The sequence below is a fragment of the Falco cherrug genome, chromosome 4 (assembly GCF_023634085.1).
Source record: "Falco cherrug isolate bFalChe1 chromosome 4, bFalChe1.pri, whole genome shotgun sequence".
Lineage (NCBI taxonomy): Eukaryota > Metazoa > Chordata > Aves > Falconiformes > Falconidae > Falco > Falco cherrug.
Genome location: NC_073700.1, coordinates 877,665 through 893,798, shown reverse-complemented (window position 1 = coordinate 893,798; position 16,134 = coordinate 877,665). Strand labels below are relative to the sequence as shown.

The window sequence follows — 16,134 nt, the reverse complement described above, 5'->3', positions numbered from 1 at the left end:
TCCCTTGAATGTCAGATTTTCTGTTGCTGCACTTCTGAAAGAATAACAAAGTTCTGTAGCTTCCCCCCCCAGTTATCTTATTACTCAGAATAGTGACCACAGATCACAAAGCAATGTCAGCTGTATCTCAGCCCATCTGCAAAGCAGATCTTGCCAGTATTTATCTTCACTGACAAGAGATTTGAATATTCCCTGCAGGCTCCAGACAGTTTGTCTGTGGCCTCTTTATTACAACTGTGAGACCACATTTCATAATCAGAATTTGTTAGTTCAAAGTCTAAAATCACAAATAACCGAAGATGTAGGTTCTTGCTCAAAAAATGTCGACTTGTTTAGAGTTTTTTGGTCACATACTGTTGACTTCAGTTGTTTTCTACTTCTTTTGCCGGTCACCATGACTGATAAGGAATGGGGCGGGGGGATGGGGCATTAGTAACTATTCCCTTCCTCAGGTGAAATACAGCATATTTCTTTGGTTTTGAGCTTAGCAGATTTTAAGTAAATCACATTAACAGAAGTGCAGCTTTGTATGTCACATAGATTTAGGCAGTATTCAATAATTTCTGAAGCATTTCACATACCTGAAACATCTGTGCTAAAATTAATTAGTTTCTATAAGCTTCTGGAATAACAAAGGAGAAAAAAAACAGTGCCAGCAACACTAGCTTACCTTGTGAGGAGGATAAAGCAGCAAATGCAGTTTATGGCATGTTGATATTTAATCTCTCTTTAGTATCTCATCACCCAACATATACAAAGTGGTTTTCCTAATTATTTTCCATCTAGGAGTTACTCACGTGTAAACTTTGAGAACAAAATCCTTCTCTTCTTTTATTTCAGAGATTGACTGAAGTACATCCATGATGCTCAATACTGCACAGCCATAGGGGCGACGATAGTGTAAATGAGGGGGCCCTTTTTTTGAATCATTTAGCAACATGCGACCTAAATTAACAGAAATTTAAGAGGTTAGAGATTCACATGTAGCCATTCTGTCTATTCTATCCTATTATCCCTCTGAGTGTGCATACCTACAGCAAGTTTCAACTACACCTTGCAGTCTTTCCTATACTTCTGTATTGAGTCTGGCTGAGATGGAGTTTATTTTCGCCCCAGCAGCCCTCACGGCGCCGTACTTTGCATTGGTAGCTAGAAAAGGGGATGATAACACAGTGGTGTCTGGGCTACTGTCAAGCAGTGCTTGCACAGCGTCAAGGCTGTCTCTCCAACATTCCCCTCTTACCAGCAGGCTGAGGGCGGGCAAGATTTTGGGAGGGGACACAGCCAGGATGGCCGACCCAAACTGACCAAAGGGATATTCCACACCATACGACACTTGCTCAGCAATAAAAGCTAAGAGAAAGGAGATGGGGCATTTGTTATTAATATATCTGTCTTTCGGAGCAATGACTACATGTACGGAAGCCCCACGTCCAGGGAGGTGGCTGGACATCGCCTGCTGGAGGGAAGTAGAGAGTAAAACTTTTGGTTTTGCTTTTTTCCTTGGGTAGGGTCAGGTCTGAGCACTCTGCATCCTTTGGATAGCTCTGTGCAAGCAGCCAGGAGAACCTGGAAAGCAGCAATTGTATGCTGCTGAATGCTGCGCTGCAAGCGTGACAGGTACTGCTGCTAGCGCTCCTTTTGGCATCAGCAGCCAGAAGGAACACCCGAGAGGCGTGACAGCTCCCCTGCTCCTCTGTTGTACAGGATCTCCCTAAACTTGAGTGTGGGTGCTTGGGAGCACCACAGACTCCTACAGCAGAAAACAGATCTCTCTCTCTCTCTCTGTATATTTGTCTAACAGCCTCTGATTTCCTAGATGTGAACAGCCAGGTATACTGATGCCCTGCCCTGTAAACCAGCTATATATCCTCAGTAAAGACACCTCATTTGAAATTTTGGAACATTAAACCAAAAGCTTTTTTATTTCCTCCCTCCTCCTCCTCCAACTGTGGTTTTTAATCAAGTATTTTGTTTCAGACTGAGAAAAAAAAAACTTGCTGTTAAACAGTCATCAGCAACTTTGTAACACTGAGCTACATATGGTCTGAATATTAATCCCCGCAGACAGGCATGGTCTATGACTGAGTTTTCTAACTGGTTAAATTGTAATGTCAGTTAATTAAAACATACATTTAAAAATACTGTAAAAACATTGATAATTATATATATATTAAGCATTAAATCATACTATACCTATTCGAATTACATGGGCAACTATGTACAAATCTCTCTTCATGTCCTTGCTGCTGAGATCCTAAAAGATTTGAAATAATATATATATTAAGAAAGAAGACATTGCATTTCCAAATTAAGTGCCTTCAAACTCCCACGAACAATAATAAGGACTACACAGTATTGGTCTCCATTCATTTAGCTCCTCCATCTTTAAATAGGAGAAAGTAGTATTATTTCTAATTTACAGACAAGAAAAATAAAGTATAGAAGGATTCTATTTGGTTCAAGTGTCCTTCAAAAGGAAAAGTAATTAAGGATTCTGACTCCACTGACTAATGATGCTGTATCAAAAATCTGGCAAACATTTTATATGTTCATTTAATCCTTAATTCAAACACGTAGTAAATTTAAACCCCTAAGTTACCTCACGTGCAAACCATTCTGGCTTCCCTCACCCCACTCCCTGACTGCAGGTCCCAACACCTGCCTCTAACCCTGTTCCTTTGGTTCTGCTTTTATTTTTTGGCTTTTGATTTCTCACTGCGTAGTCTTAGTTTCACAAGATGGCTCTAGAAAAAAAATTGCAGTGTGACTGTCAGAATTTAGATAAAACTTCAAGTGCGTTTGGACCTAGTCTCCATTTTACGAGTGGATAGGTGCAATTCTGCACAACAAGCAAAAGTCTGAAGACAAAAAAAATGTAGAAGGCTGTATATTTTAATGCTTTTAAATGTGCAGCATCAACCCTGTTTCATATATGTTCATTACATTATGAGAGCAGCAAGGCAGCGCGTCGACCATGCACAGCATGTATGGGCTCTACCTGTAAGGGCTGGTGGGAGCCCAGGGCAGCTCGTTCATAGCTGAAGTCCAAAAGCAGCGCAGGCTGCGTGCAGACCACTGACTGGAGATGCTCCCTGCCCCATCCTCACCGCTGAAACATGGCAGGGCATTAGCAGGGGAGCATGGTAGATGCAAAGGGCCACATTCTAATGGTTTAGCGACACAGATGGTCACTCTTACATTTAGGACATTTGAAACAGTGGTACAGTATTGGAAAACCTAAGAAATAAACTCAGTTTTAAAATACGGTAGTTGCTTAGCAAAACACAGGACTGTAATATCTCCCAAAAGTTATTTTTATGGCAAGCAACTAGAAACACGGACAAAGAATCTGAAATTCCATGTCACAGAACAGCAGATCAAAACTTTTAAAAACAAGCTTGAAGAACCACCAAAAAATGGGAAAAGGAGAACCTACAGAAGAGTAAAAGGAAAGCTGAAGCTAATGAAGCCTTTTTTGTCTTGAATTATTGACCCTGTAAAGTATTATTGACCCTGACAAATATTTAATAATCAAGAAAAATTAAGAAAATACACATAGAATACTTTTCAATAGTTCATTACCGTGGCATTTTGCATTCACATGTTAGAAGCTGTCTTAACTGCAATTTCCTTGGCATGTTGTATTTTTTTCTGATAACATTATAAACAAAGATCAGCTTCTAAGACATTCCCCCCTCTTTTTGTTTTGGTTGTTGTTGGTTTTTTTTTTAATTAGAGGAAAGATCTAAGAACTCTTTCTTCCTAAAAATATTAGCATTCTTCAAGTTTTCCTTATGTTACTAATCTCCAAAACAAGAACACTTTAAAAAGTTAATATGTACTGTGAGAATATTCAGTCACGTTTCAGACTCTGATGCAAAAAGGGCTGTTTGTGCTCTATCGCAACAGCTGCTGCCTCTTTCTCGGCTCTACTGTGTTATCATGTTATTGTTATGTACTGACTTCTGCCACACAGCCCCCAAATTCTCCCCCCCAAAAAAGGGCATCGCTCCAGTCATTTCTCAGGACAAGAGCAACTGGAAACACAACACGATTAATGTATTCTTCCTAAGAAGGTGGGAGAGAGGAGAAGTGTGTACGCATGCGAAAGAGAAACACCCAAAACGAAGGTTTTAGCTCAGTTACTGTTGTTCACTTCACTCCTCCCCTTACACTGATACAACTGCCATCACTTCACATCTTTCTAAAATGATTTTTTTTTCGTTTGTTTGTATAAAATGTTTTCAACAGAAGGCTTTTGAAAAACAGCTCTAGGGCTTTATATATGACTTTATAAACAACTTGAGATGATGGCTATGTGTGCATGTTTTTTCACTTTTTTTTCCTTTTTACTTGAATAAAGATGTCCATCCCAGCATTAACAGTCACTTCTAAAACACAGAGTTGTGTGGGGAGAACAACGCTGGTGTATTGGCTGTCTACCACTAAACTTCTTTTGAAAACACAATGCAAAAATCAACTGGAAAAATCTCAGATTCAGACAAGATCTTTTATTTTTCTTTTTCAAAAACCACACAACTAAGTGATATTAAAACCACTGTAAAAGAGAATAATGCAATTTTTATATAAAGAGTGAAGGAAATTTTAAACTGTGGCTATTCAAGTTGTCATTCCTAGTCTGAACCAACTTAGTGTATTAAAAGTTGTATTTTGCTGGAAGCTAAAACATGAACCTTAAGTCACACAGCAAATCTCTTTCCCGTGTGACTTGAGAAACCAAATCTCAAAAACTATGATGGCAATGCACATAAATGCTGAACTTCAGGTTATAATGACACATAGCACAATAAAATCTGGGCATAGTGACTGAGAACTAGGCATAAAGAGGATTTATTCTAAAGGAGAAGATTCAGTCCCTTTCAGATAGCGTTATATTGCTAAATTACAGCAGGCAAGTAATAAATCCACGGCTGTATCGTCTTACTCCATTTAAAAGGAACACTGTATTTCCCTGGGCAGCATATGCAGAAAGTTGCAAATATGCTGTTTGGTATGCTTACCAGCAAGCAGATCATGTCTCTCTGAAGCCAAAGAATTAAGCTATATAAATCTTCCTTAGCATTTTCTCTTCAAGTCTTATTTTGCTGCTGCATGAATAAGGGAACATAATTTCTAGGCTTTCTTCATCACCTAACATACCAGTGTGGCATATGGTAGGCTTTATCTTGCGTGTCTTGGAGGAATCGAAGTTCCATGATAAGAAGGGATTTGACATAGTTTTAATCTCAGTAGTGCCTGACAAAAAGTTCAAAAAGCAAAAAAACTTGGAGGTAGTGCTTAATACTCCAGAAAGGAATAAAATTTTGAAAATTTCTATGATTTCACAGGGGGAATTTTATTATACTACCGGATTACTGGTTCTAATTAACAGCAATTTAGAGAATGACTTTTTCAAAGGGCAGCTGTCAGAATATCAGAAAACGGTAGGGCATGAACATATTGATGGGTTCACACTTTAGTTGCTTTTCAATTTCACAAAAACTATACTGTGTCACAGTCAAAAGACAAAAAATGTGGGCCCAGATGGCCTCATATTTCATTTTGTACAGCAGAGGCTTTTTACAAGACAAGAAATTCTTACTACGACATGGACTAAACAACCAAACCCCCAGCCTCTGTGAGGAAGTTTTCAGATAGCTTCTTTGCAAAGAATCCATGCACATGACTCGGGACCCAGAAGAGGACAAACTCTTATTTATTATTTGCTTGCATGCAATGTAAGGAAATCAATTTCCAGAAAGGTGTTCTTGGGGCTGCGTCCTCAGGGGGTTTATTTCCCACATCCTTCCGAGCTTCTTAAATGATACTGGTTGATAAACAAAATAATTTCATAATAATTCTAATTGCATGGCTTTTTAGAAAATCACCCTTAATTTTTTTCCCCCATACTGAGCATGGAAAAGACTTACTCCATAATAATTGTTTTTCTTTACAATGCTGGTTTCTATAAAGGTCTAACTGTATGTTACAGAAACTAAATACCAACACCCCCAGAACAATGGAATCAAGGATACCTGACTGCCAGTAATTAGCTGTTTAAACAGCTTTACTGAATTCAGTTGCTGACCTCATAGGCCACAGAGAGTAAGGTATTAAGCAAAAACCAGCAAGCTTATACTGTGTAATTACATTTTAATTTAGACACAGGAATGTTTCTGAAGTGTGCATAGACTGAGGTTTGCTTGAGTGAGCTCTGATCTTCAGAGGATGCAGGTTCCTACCTTTGGCGTGATATGACAGTGGATCTAAAATGAAAACCTAGGTAATTTTGGTATCTAACACATGGAGACAGCTAAACCCCTAAAAGCTACAGAGTGAAAAGACAGGGATACTTTGAATTAAGATACAGGGCTTCTTGCCTCTGGGAAAGATTAGAGTTTTAGAAAGATACTGCAGGGTGGTGGGGGAGGGCAAGGACACAAATAAATAGATTTAAAGTCAAGACTAATACAAACTTGGGAAGAAACCTGAAAATCAGAGAACTATTTTATTTTTGAAGCATTTCATAATCAAGAAATTATGATGATAGAACCATTGCAGATAAAATGGTTATTCAAAACCCTATTATTTGTTGCTCCTTTGCTACATACTTTGGAAAGTTCTTTGAATTCATTGGTGAAAAATATTCTATCAGAAGTGTACAATTTTTTGCACAGATTATTTTCCTGTTACCATAATTCCTGTTATGTAGAGCATACATTCTGCCAGAAAGAGGGAGAGACGGTAAGTCTAAGCACCTCAGAGAGCCGATAGTGCAGCAGCTTTGGTATTTTTGTATAGTTAAATGGAAAGGGGGCTTGGGAGTGATCTCTGGTCAGGATAGGTGCGACAGAGCAGCACACGTCTGCAGCACTTGGGGCTGGCCTCTTCTAGACTAGGCTGGCCTCGTTCATAATATGCAGCAAGTCTCTTCTGGAACTATGTTATGCCCCTGGCCATAGCATATCACTACTCTTTTTGTTTTTTTGAAAGTGTTTTGCAGGTCACTGGAGCTAAATTGTTTCATGCTGCACAACAGGGTGTAAAACAGGACAGTTGTTACAGGACCCTAAGTAGTGTGGCATTGGTGGGGGCGGGGAAGTTTGCTGGTGAAAATCTTTTTAAGAATTATGAACCTGAGAGGCCAGAAGGTGCCAAACTTGATACAAACCAGTCTGTGCTGCCTTTTGGGAATAATCCATAGAGCAATTATTAATTCTACACTCAACCTTTTTGCGTGATCCAGACACCAGCGCTGACAAGTGCCCCCAGACACCTTTCTCTTAAAAGAGAAATACACTTGCTCTTGAGTTATCAACAGCGGAGTCATCAGTGCCAACAGCAATACTAAGACACCGTTACCTCTACTGATGTTTTATCAGCTGGTAGCACTTCACTGACAGTACCAAACCCAAAACTGCTACTGATGTCAGCATCAATGTCTATGCTATTTTTGGATTGAACTGTATCTTTTATATCCAGATAGAGGCAGAACTGAGCATCCTTAAATCTGGATATATATGCTCTGTTCCTTAAGAGGAGAAATTCATCTCTCTTCTTACAGGAGAAAAGGGAATGGTGGTGGGCACCATGCCTATTTCAGTGTCCAGCCCTGCTTGGCCTTCAAGGGTTTCTTTGCCAGAACTGAAGCTTGTACCAAAGCTGTCTGCCATCTTTTTTATTCACTGGAGGTAAAAATACTTCTGTCAAAGAGCTTCCAGCATGTGCAATAGCTAAAGGTGAGTCACGATGGAAGGTGTTTATCACACTTGGGATCTGAAATTCCTTATAGTTATTCTGTGATGAGCTGTTAAGTTTCAGTGCCTCTAGATTTCCATATTCTTTCTGAGAGAAGTGGCAGATAAAATTATGGTCTGACACATGATTCTGAGGCAATTTTTTACAGAACTTAAGACCAGTGCAGAATGGATATTAAAGCCCAAGTGTTTTGAAACTCCGATTTTGGCATAACCTAAACTATGAAACAAGATGGTACCTAGGTGAGAGGTGAGTATGAAGAACTAAAAGGAAGTAAATCTTAGTTGGCTATTTCACACCCAACTGAGGTATCATCTGGTAGGAGCCAGATGGGTACTACTTATCCTGCCTTTCTGGCACAGATGGTTAAAAATAGCTGGTACAGTTGGTCATATCTGCTCTGCATCAGGATGGGGTAGCTATTTGCACAGACCTGCCATAGAAACTTAGGAAGTCACAGTGTTTCCTTTACTACAACCAACTCTGCAGCTTAGCTTGCCTGCTGCTTCTGCAGCACATCCCGGTCTTTCTGCTCCGTCACACCCCCTGTGTTGCTGGCCTGGGAGGCTGCACCATATGCCTGGAGAGGCAACACAGACTCTAGAATGGGCCATGGCAAAAATCCATTTGGAGAATTTTCTGTTCTGCTCTCTGTGTGTTGTTGTAGTTGTTTGTCTAACTTTGATTCTGAAAAAGTGCCTTGCTTTATGTTCAGGCCAACACAGCTTTTTCCTGTGCCCTGTTTATCTAAGGGCATAGTACATGCAATAAAAATATTCAAAATTTCAAACTATAAGCAGGAAAAAATGCATTTAAAAGGAAGTACTTCAGAATATTTACTTAACCATAAAAATTACTTAGAAGTATGTCCATTTGCTTATGTTAACATTTAGTTATAAACATAAAACTTAGAAACAGCTTTCTTTCTACTCAACACATTGGAAAGGAAGAATGAGGGTTTTTCCCCTCAGAGTGATCACATCTAAAATCATACTGCTGTAACGGAAGGAGAAAGGGAATGGACACGTACCGTGAAAAGCGCACACATTCGGTCTATCTTCTCCGGATTCCTGGGGCCTCCGTTCTTGTTTAACCTCACCATAAACCTCTCACTGAAAAGCAAACAACGTTAAAAACAATAAATACGAGTTTCAGGTACACACTTCAAAATGAAAATACAGGTAGATATGTTTGGGGGTTTTAAAAGATGTGCTAGGTATTATAATTTTTTTTTAATTCTGGAAGCATATGAAACAATATACACTGATCTACATACAGTTACATGAAATCGCATAGAAGACTTTTAATAGCAAGTAGCCTACATGTGAGAACATGTGTTGATGCATATTCATGATGTAACAGCATTCAAAATAATGTGACTATATGAAGCACAGGATTTGAACACATTACAACTAACCACTTCAGGCAAAGCTCACGCGCAGTTGCTGATGTGTACAGTGCCTTTGGTAAAACTGAGTTCATTAAAATCCACTCAAAACTAAAAGTAACAAGAATACCAATTAAGCAATCTCCTTCAACATATACTATCCATAGAAGTAGTACACCAATTCAAACACATTAAGATTCAATTGGTAGAACTGCTTATCAATCAAATTAAACAGTCCTTTTATCAGCAAACCCAGCATGTATAGCCAGACTGAAAATAAATAATCCTTACTATGGATGGTAAGCCATGCACATTGATACTATTTCTTAAGACAGACAGAGAATTTATGTCTACAAATAAATCAGATGAATAATTTATTCACTAGATGTGCGACAACACACTAAGTATTGACCAGTATTTTCTTCCTACAGATTCATAGAAATAAAGCAAGAACACATCATTAAATCTTCTATTTACATTTCCATTATATCACAGATCCTTTCAATTTTATCCAGTATGACTGTATCAACTCCAGTAACCTTTGACTAAAAAACATCTTCCAGCATATTATTCACTGCTGGTATGAAAAATATAAATATGTAGAGTACACACTACTCCCGTTGGTAGCTTGCTTCAAAAGGCTATTCACCCCTCCTGTTAAACCCCACGGGTTAACATCAGCTTGGAGATGTTTGGGTTTGGTGCTTAGCCACTGCTTTTTGTTACACTCTCTTCTGTATGTTAAAGAGCCCTTTAGAAAAGTTAGTTTCTTACAGCTAGTGATATCAGTCATTAATTACATTATGTAATCAAGCACCTCTCCAAACAAGTAAGGAATTTAACACTGTTAAGATATTCAAGAAAAAGTGTTGGAAGCATTTTATAGAACTTACCCATAGTGCAATTTTTCAACACAATTTCATGAACAGATCTAAAAGTCTAGGTTTGTAACAGTCCACTACTGGTACCACCTATGCCATGAATACAAATACACACATATATGAAATCAAGTCCCTCCTAATCCTAATTTATCAAACATCGCATATTAGCCTTTTTACTACAGCATTATGTTTGTGAGTTCATTTGAATCGACCTGTCCATTACAAATACTGATAGATTTTCAGAATTGCCACTTTTGCGGGAATCGTCCCTAATTCTGTAAGCATGACTCATACATCTTGTTATACACCTTTGCACATTTATTTGTTTAAGTTTTTCTTGCTAAGCCATCTAGATGCTTTCTGGCTGTTTTACTCTTCCTGTTACTCACTATTACTCCAATCTCCATGTATCCCACAACCTCATTCAGCAATAATTTTTAATTCATTTGTAGCAGATGCTTATAACCTTGGAGATTGCTAACACGCCCCAAAGAAACCCACAAGACACTGGTATTTGATGATTCTTCACCTACAACTACTTTCCAAGATGTCAATGAATAAATTAATGTCTTAGCAAATGCTTTAATGACATGGTATAATCTAATCTTTTAGTAAGAATTTTATGACGCAGTAAGTGGAGTGCAGTACAATACTACAACTACAGTACATTACAGGAAGTTACAACAATACTACGTCTTCATAGTTACTTCTACCTAATACATAAATCACAAAAAATGAAGTCAGAATTTTCAAAATAAGACCTATATTCAATAAAACCACATTAATTACATTCTTAACCTTTACCATTAACTCAGTCCTGTGCCCATTATTTTGTTGGTAACTAGCTAAAGGTTGTGCAAACACATAAGCAGCAAGAAACCCAAGCAGGATGGCCAAAGTGGTTGCTTCTCCCAGCTGTTTGCCTGAGTTATTTGTTGCTCCTGCAAACAGGTCACACAAAGAGGCCCTCCAGCACTACCTGAGCGATTACATTTTAGAACTCTAAATATTAAGATAAACTGAAACAGGTGTTAAGTTTAGTGGCAGTTGCAGTTGCTGGCATTCAGCTCTCCCTACTCAATGAACTTCAGAAGAGGAGCAGGCAGGACAGTTACAGTGATGCCCACAGGTAAGCTCTGGTTAAAACAGGGAATAAACCAGAAGGTAACTTTTATACTATCAAGTTCCAAACAGGAACTTTATATCACTAACATGCTTTATATCACTAAAACTATGTAGTAATTCAAAGAGATATTAACTCATGGCCATGTTCTTTCCATGCTGCAGCAATAAACATCAATATTTCCAATACCTTCAAAAACACTGCTCAGGGAGAATCTAATTTTAACAAATCCATTTAATTTTAATCCTTGAACCAGTTTAATTGTAAAACCTTTCATTTAGAAAGATTAGGTCATAACATACACTTTGTTTCTGGTACAAGTATAATTTGTAAAACATGTCTCCTTCCATAAAGAAAAGTAAATTTTCTTAAAGAAAATAAAAAATTGTCATGACCTACAGAGCTACAGAATTTAAAACTGAACTTGAAACAATGGTAATTAAATGATTATAGTTTATTTGTTAAATGTAACTTTGCCAACACTCGCTACTAGTACACTGAAAAATAATTACTGTGCCTTATGCATATTAACCATGCCCTATTTTTAAGGCTAAGAGCATAAAATGGATCAGTACTACACCAACAAAATCTCTGGCAAAGTGTTCTTTCGCTTCTGCTGCTGGGACTATAATCTGGCCACCAAACAGGGGTGCAACAGCTGAACACAAAGCTAACACATGCAGCCTAAGACAAGGAGGAAACAAGACAGCAATCAGCCTGCCAGTTGAAGATTATGAGCAACATAAATCATGCCTGCAGGGAAAAATGTAGTCACTGGTGAAGATGTCCATCCAAAACCACAGTGTAAACCAAAGCTGGCTCACTCATATTTGATTGCAAATCCCTGGAAGTTGCTATACCCTATACAATAAACACCTGGAGTATCTTCACTTTCATTGCAGTGGTCAGATCAAGGCTGATTCTCTTAATTCGGAGGATGACTGATGTTTTGAAGGGAAAACAAACCAGTAGCAGAGCACCACACCAAGCCCTTTTGTGAGATGAAGAATTATTTACAGAAAAGGAGAAGATAAATTTGGAAGTGTACTGCTGACTAAGAGTATTTTCAAATTCTGGGATAAAAATACAGGAACTGTATACTACCATCCAATATTATAGAACCAGAAGATGCTGGTCCACAGCTAAAGATAAATGGAGTTGATGGTCAAAATAGACAAGTCATAACCACGGCCCTCCATATGAAAGGTCTGCCCTACCCTACAGTCCCGTCTCCAGCAACGTCCAGCAATGGATAATTAGGGGAAAAAATAGAAGATTGAAGAAAGCATGTGGTAATGCTCTGCTGTTGTGTACTATCAGCTTACACCAAAGTGAAGCTCAAGAAGAGCAGTGATATCTTTGAGTTTAATAGTCCTGGATATACTGAACCCAGGAAAATATTCAGGCTGCTACGCTTAAAAGATTCTGACCAGCCATTTACAGACTTACTATTAGAGAATGAACTCTACAGTAATATACGATATACATATGTGCTACACAAATGCACATATATATGCATTATATAACATAAGAATCTAAGAATTAAAACTCATTAAATAGACGTTCTTCAAGAAATAATTTTAATTGCTCTTTTACCTCCACTGATCTCAGTAATAATGTTACATACTGTATTTTAAACCTCCCCTAAGTGTTAATTTTTGAACTTCCAACATAGGTTTTCTTTGAGAAGTTATTTCAGCACTAATGAGCACTTCATTTTCACAGCTGAAGTTGAATACAATACTGTCTGCCATAGGATCCTGCGCAGGCTGCCCCTCCGACAATGGCAGAGAAGGGACTGTCAAGTCTTTCAGCTGAGGTGTCTATTTATACTTGATTCATTACCAGAAGTTGCATTGCTTAGTCTGCTTTCAAAACATCCAAAGAGAGATATTCTGCAGTCTCATTTGATTGCCTCTTGCAAGGTTTTGCTCCATTAACAATGGGAAATCGTTTAAAATTTGCAATTCACCTTTTTTTTTTTTTTTTTTTTTTTTTGTTACAGCCACTGAGAAAACCTGGTTCTTGTCCCCATACTCCAATGCTCTGCAAAAAATGATCCAGACCAGCATCTTTTTCACCTGGCTATTCATCAGTTGTCCCCTTATTCCAGCACCACCTCAATAACCACCTTTAAATTAATACCTTTAATTTCTTATCCTCCCTTGAGTCCTCTTGAATTTGTGTCACTAAATAATTAAGGAGACTTTGAGGCAACCGCAGCATGTGAGAACTGTGGAACACGAAGAGGCATTCTGTCAAAGGACAGACCAACACGACAACGAGGATGAAAAGACGGCAGTGCTAACAGGCAGTCTTAAAAGACTAAGCCACCTCAGGTTCTCCCACCTTTCCTTGCAGGTCATTTCTCACCTCCAAAATGTCTCTAATCTTTGGTATTACTTTTCAAGAACAGTTTACAGAAACTAGCCTAAATACTCCCCTGAGGTCTCACTAGTGCTGATAATTTTAGTATGTCCTGGAATGGGACTTGAACTTTTTTACACCGTTGACCCATATGATGAACTATGCTCCCCATTTTACAACTGCAGATTTATTCCTATGTCAAAACAAACCAGGAAGAATAACCTTGTTTTCAGTGATCTGAAGACCCACTGCCTTCAGCTATTATTACAGATCTTTTTTTAGACAGATACACACATTTACAGTCAAATATAATGGGAATTCAGTCACTTAATTTCTTATTTTGGGAGCTGCTTCCTTTGAAGGAGTTCAGTCTTCTCTATGTCTATTCCTCAAGCTTATCTTCTGCACAAAGACAAGAACATGCACAGCACCTAGACAACAGTAAGGCACAGTTTAGTAAGACCAAAACACCAAATCTGAATAAACTCCATATGGAATTAATTGCCTGTGTTTGTATGCTTTAAGCATTATTCTTATTACAATTGAATATGCTCTGTTTTCTTGAAGAAAACAGATAGACAATACTCTGTTAAAAAAACCCTTCAAATACATCATAAGGAAAACTTAAAAACACAGCAGTTACAACTGCCAAATGAGCGGTGGAAATGAAGTATGGGGAGGTACTGAGCATTTGATACAATCCGTCTGTTTGATCAAACTACTATCAAAAAAATAAATCAATTCATTTTCAGCTATTCTGAAAATACACCAAAACCAGTTCTTTCTTGCATAAAACCAGAGATAAGAAATGCACCAAAACAGAGAAAAGAATTAACATTTTACCTTGTTGAGTTCAGTCCTAAGACGTGCCACACCAGTAGCAGTACTTTAAACAAAACTTTACTTATTCCTCTTGCTCCTACATGCTATAAGCAGTCTTCAATTACTCTAACTGCAAGATCTCCTCCTGTGCTAACTCACATCATAGTGAAACCACCTCTTGTGCAGCAATAAGTTAGGTTTTACAATCACTTGCATCATTATTAATTGCTAAAGCTACTCAAATATAAGAAACATTGCTCTGATAAGCAAAATCAAATAGGTTCTTGTTCTTTTACTTGAAAAGAAGAAAAATGAAAGGAGCATAGTGTCTCACTTCTTGGCTTCCTTTAACTGTCTGAAAAGCAGGACCATACTGAACTGGCATCTGTTTCTGCAAAAAGGAAGGAAGCAATCAATGGTTTGGGACATTACATTTTCAGCATGAAGGAAGGGGCAAACAGGGACAAAATTTACTGTTGGGTGAGCAGGAGTGGCATTATGCCTGCGGGGAGGTTTTGTTGTTGAGGTTATTTGTTTGTGGGGCTTTTTGCATAACGTGAAGATGACAACAAAAGCCCTGGCAAAGCGCTTGGAATTAATTAGTAAGCTCCCTTGTACTAACCCATTGGTGGGTTTAGTGTGGGGTTGCGAGGCAAAAATTCTGACTGCCTATCAGTTTATGAATGTAGGTACAACATTAATAGATGCACAGTGCCAGAGCAATGGTAGTCTGTAGAGAGTCCGCAGATCCATTTTTGGATTTAATTAAAAACTGATGATAAAAGAACATGGATTTTAAAAAGATATAAAAATCTTTAGCAATGTATAGGAGATTAGTTTTCTGAAGCAGAAATGGCAACACATTAGGGCATCAATCCACTTAAGCATAAACCTCACATCTTGTACCTTTCCCTTGCCTCAAATAACACTTTGGTAGCCATTTCTCCCAGAAACAAATGTCTCTTCACCCTTTCCATTTCAATATGCCACTAAAAGGGAAAAGGTGCAAATCTGTTCCTTCATTTTTCTTATTTTCCTCAGTCCTTCTTCCTTCCTTCCAGAGAACAACTAGGGCAACACTGAAAAACCTCAAGATTTTTACAAACAGCTCAGTCCTTTCTCAAAAGCTGTATCTAACTGGGTTTTCTGAAACTAGCATTTGAATGATCCCTTCTAAGAATAATTGTTAGCTTTAAAATATATAATGGTCCCGTGACATCTGTACCTGTGCATAGGGAAAAGGGTCATACAGTCGTGGAGAAGGTCATATAACTTGTATTTTAGTCCTTGACCTTCTCTCAGTGTCTCCCTAGGTTTCTTTCTTACTTTCTAGTATCATGTAAATACCTACCTGCATACGAAATAGGAACAAAAATCTGAAGGTGCCGTCACAGACGCCAGCAGGAATAAGCTACATACAAAGACCTGCCTAACCAGCACAGTTCACCTCCTTCCATTGTACTCAGCGCTACCATTTAAGAAATGGTGATAAGCATGCTATTATTTAATGTCTCACACACACAAAATAAAGTCCCTTCTATTCTCTTTTTTAATGAATTCTAATATGACAATAATTCTGACAATCATTCTAGAATAAAATTTGAGTTGGCATATGAGTATTGTAAGTATTTTAAATGTTAAGGTAAAAGCACCATTTCTTGTCCCAGATAAATCCTGAGAATAAATTCTATGCACTGCAAGCCCTGGTCATCCAGGATAGACCTCAGGATGATCTAGCCATTCTTGATGACAACAGAAACCTTGCCAACATTTGCCTTCAAAATACAGCATTC

General features: G+C 38.2%; 1 protein-coding gene across 13 annotated transcripts in view; it reads right to left on the bottom strand.

Annotated features, from left to right (window-relative positions):
• DOCK3 (dedicator of cytokinesis 3) overlaps positions 1-16,134 on the bottom strand; it is a 225,395-nt gene that overhangs the window by 99,486 nt on the left and 109,775 nt on the right. For all 13 annotated transcript variants that reach the window (XM_055709450.1, XM_055709457.1, XM_055709451.1 and 10 more), the window contains exons 10-12: positions 8,792-8,873; positions 2,197-2,257; positions 798-945 (exon numbers count right to left, since the gene is read on the bottom strand). In XM_055709450.1, coding sequence (XP_055565425.1) covers positions 798-945; positions 2,197-2,257; positions 8,792-8,873 — 291 coding nt within the window. The remainder of the gene's footprint in view (positions 1-797; positions 946-2,196; positions 2,258-8,791; positions 8,874-16,134) is intronic.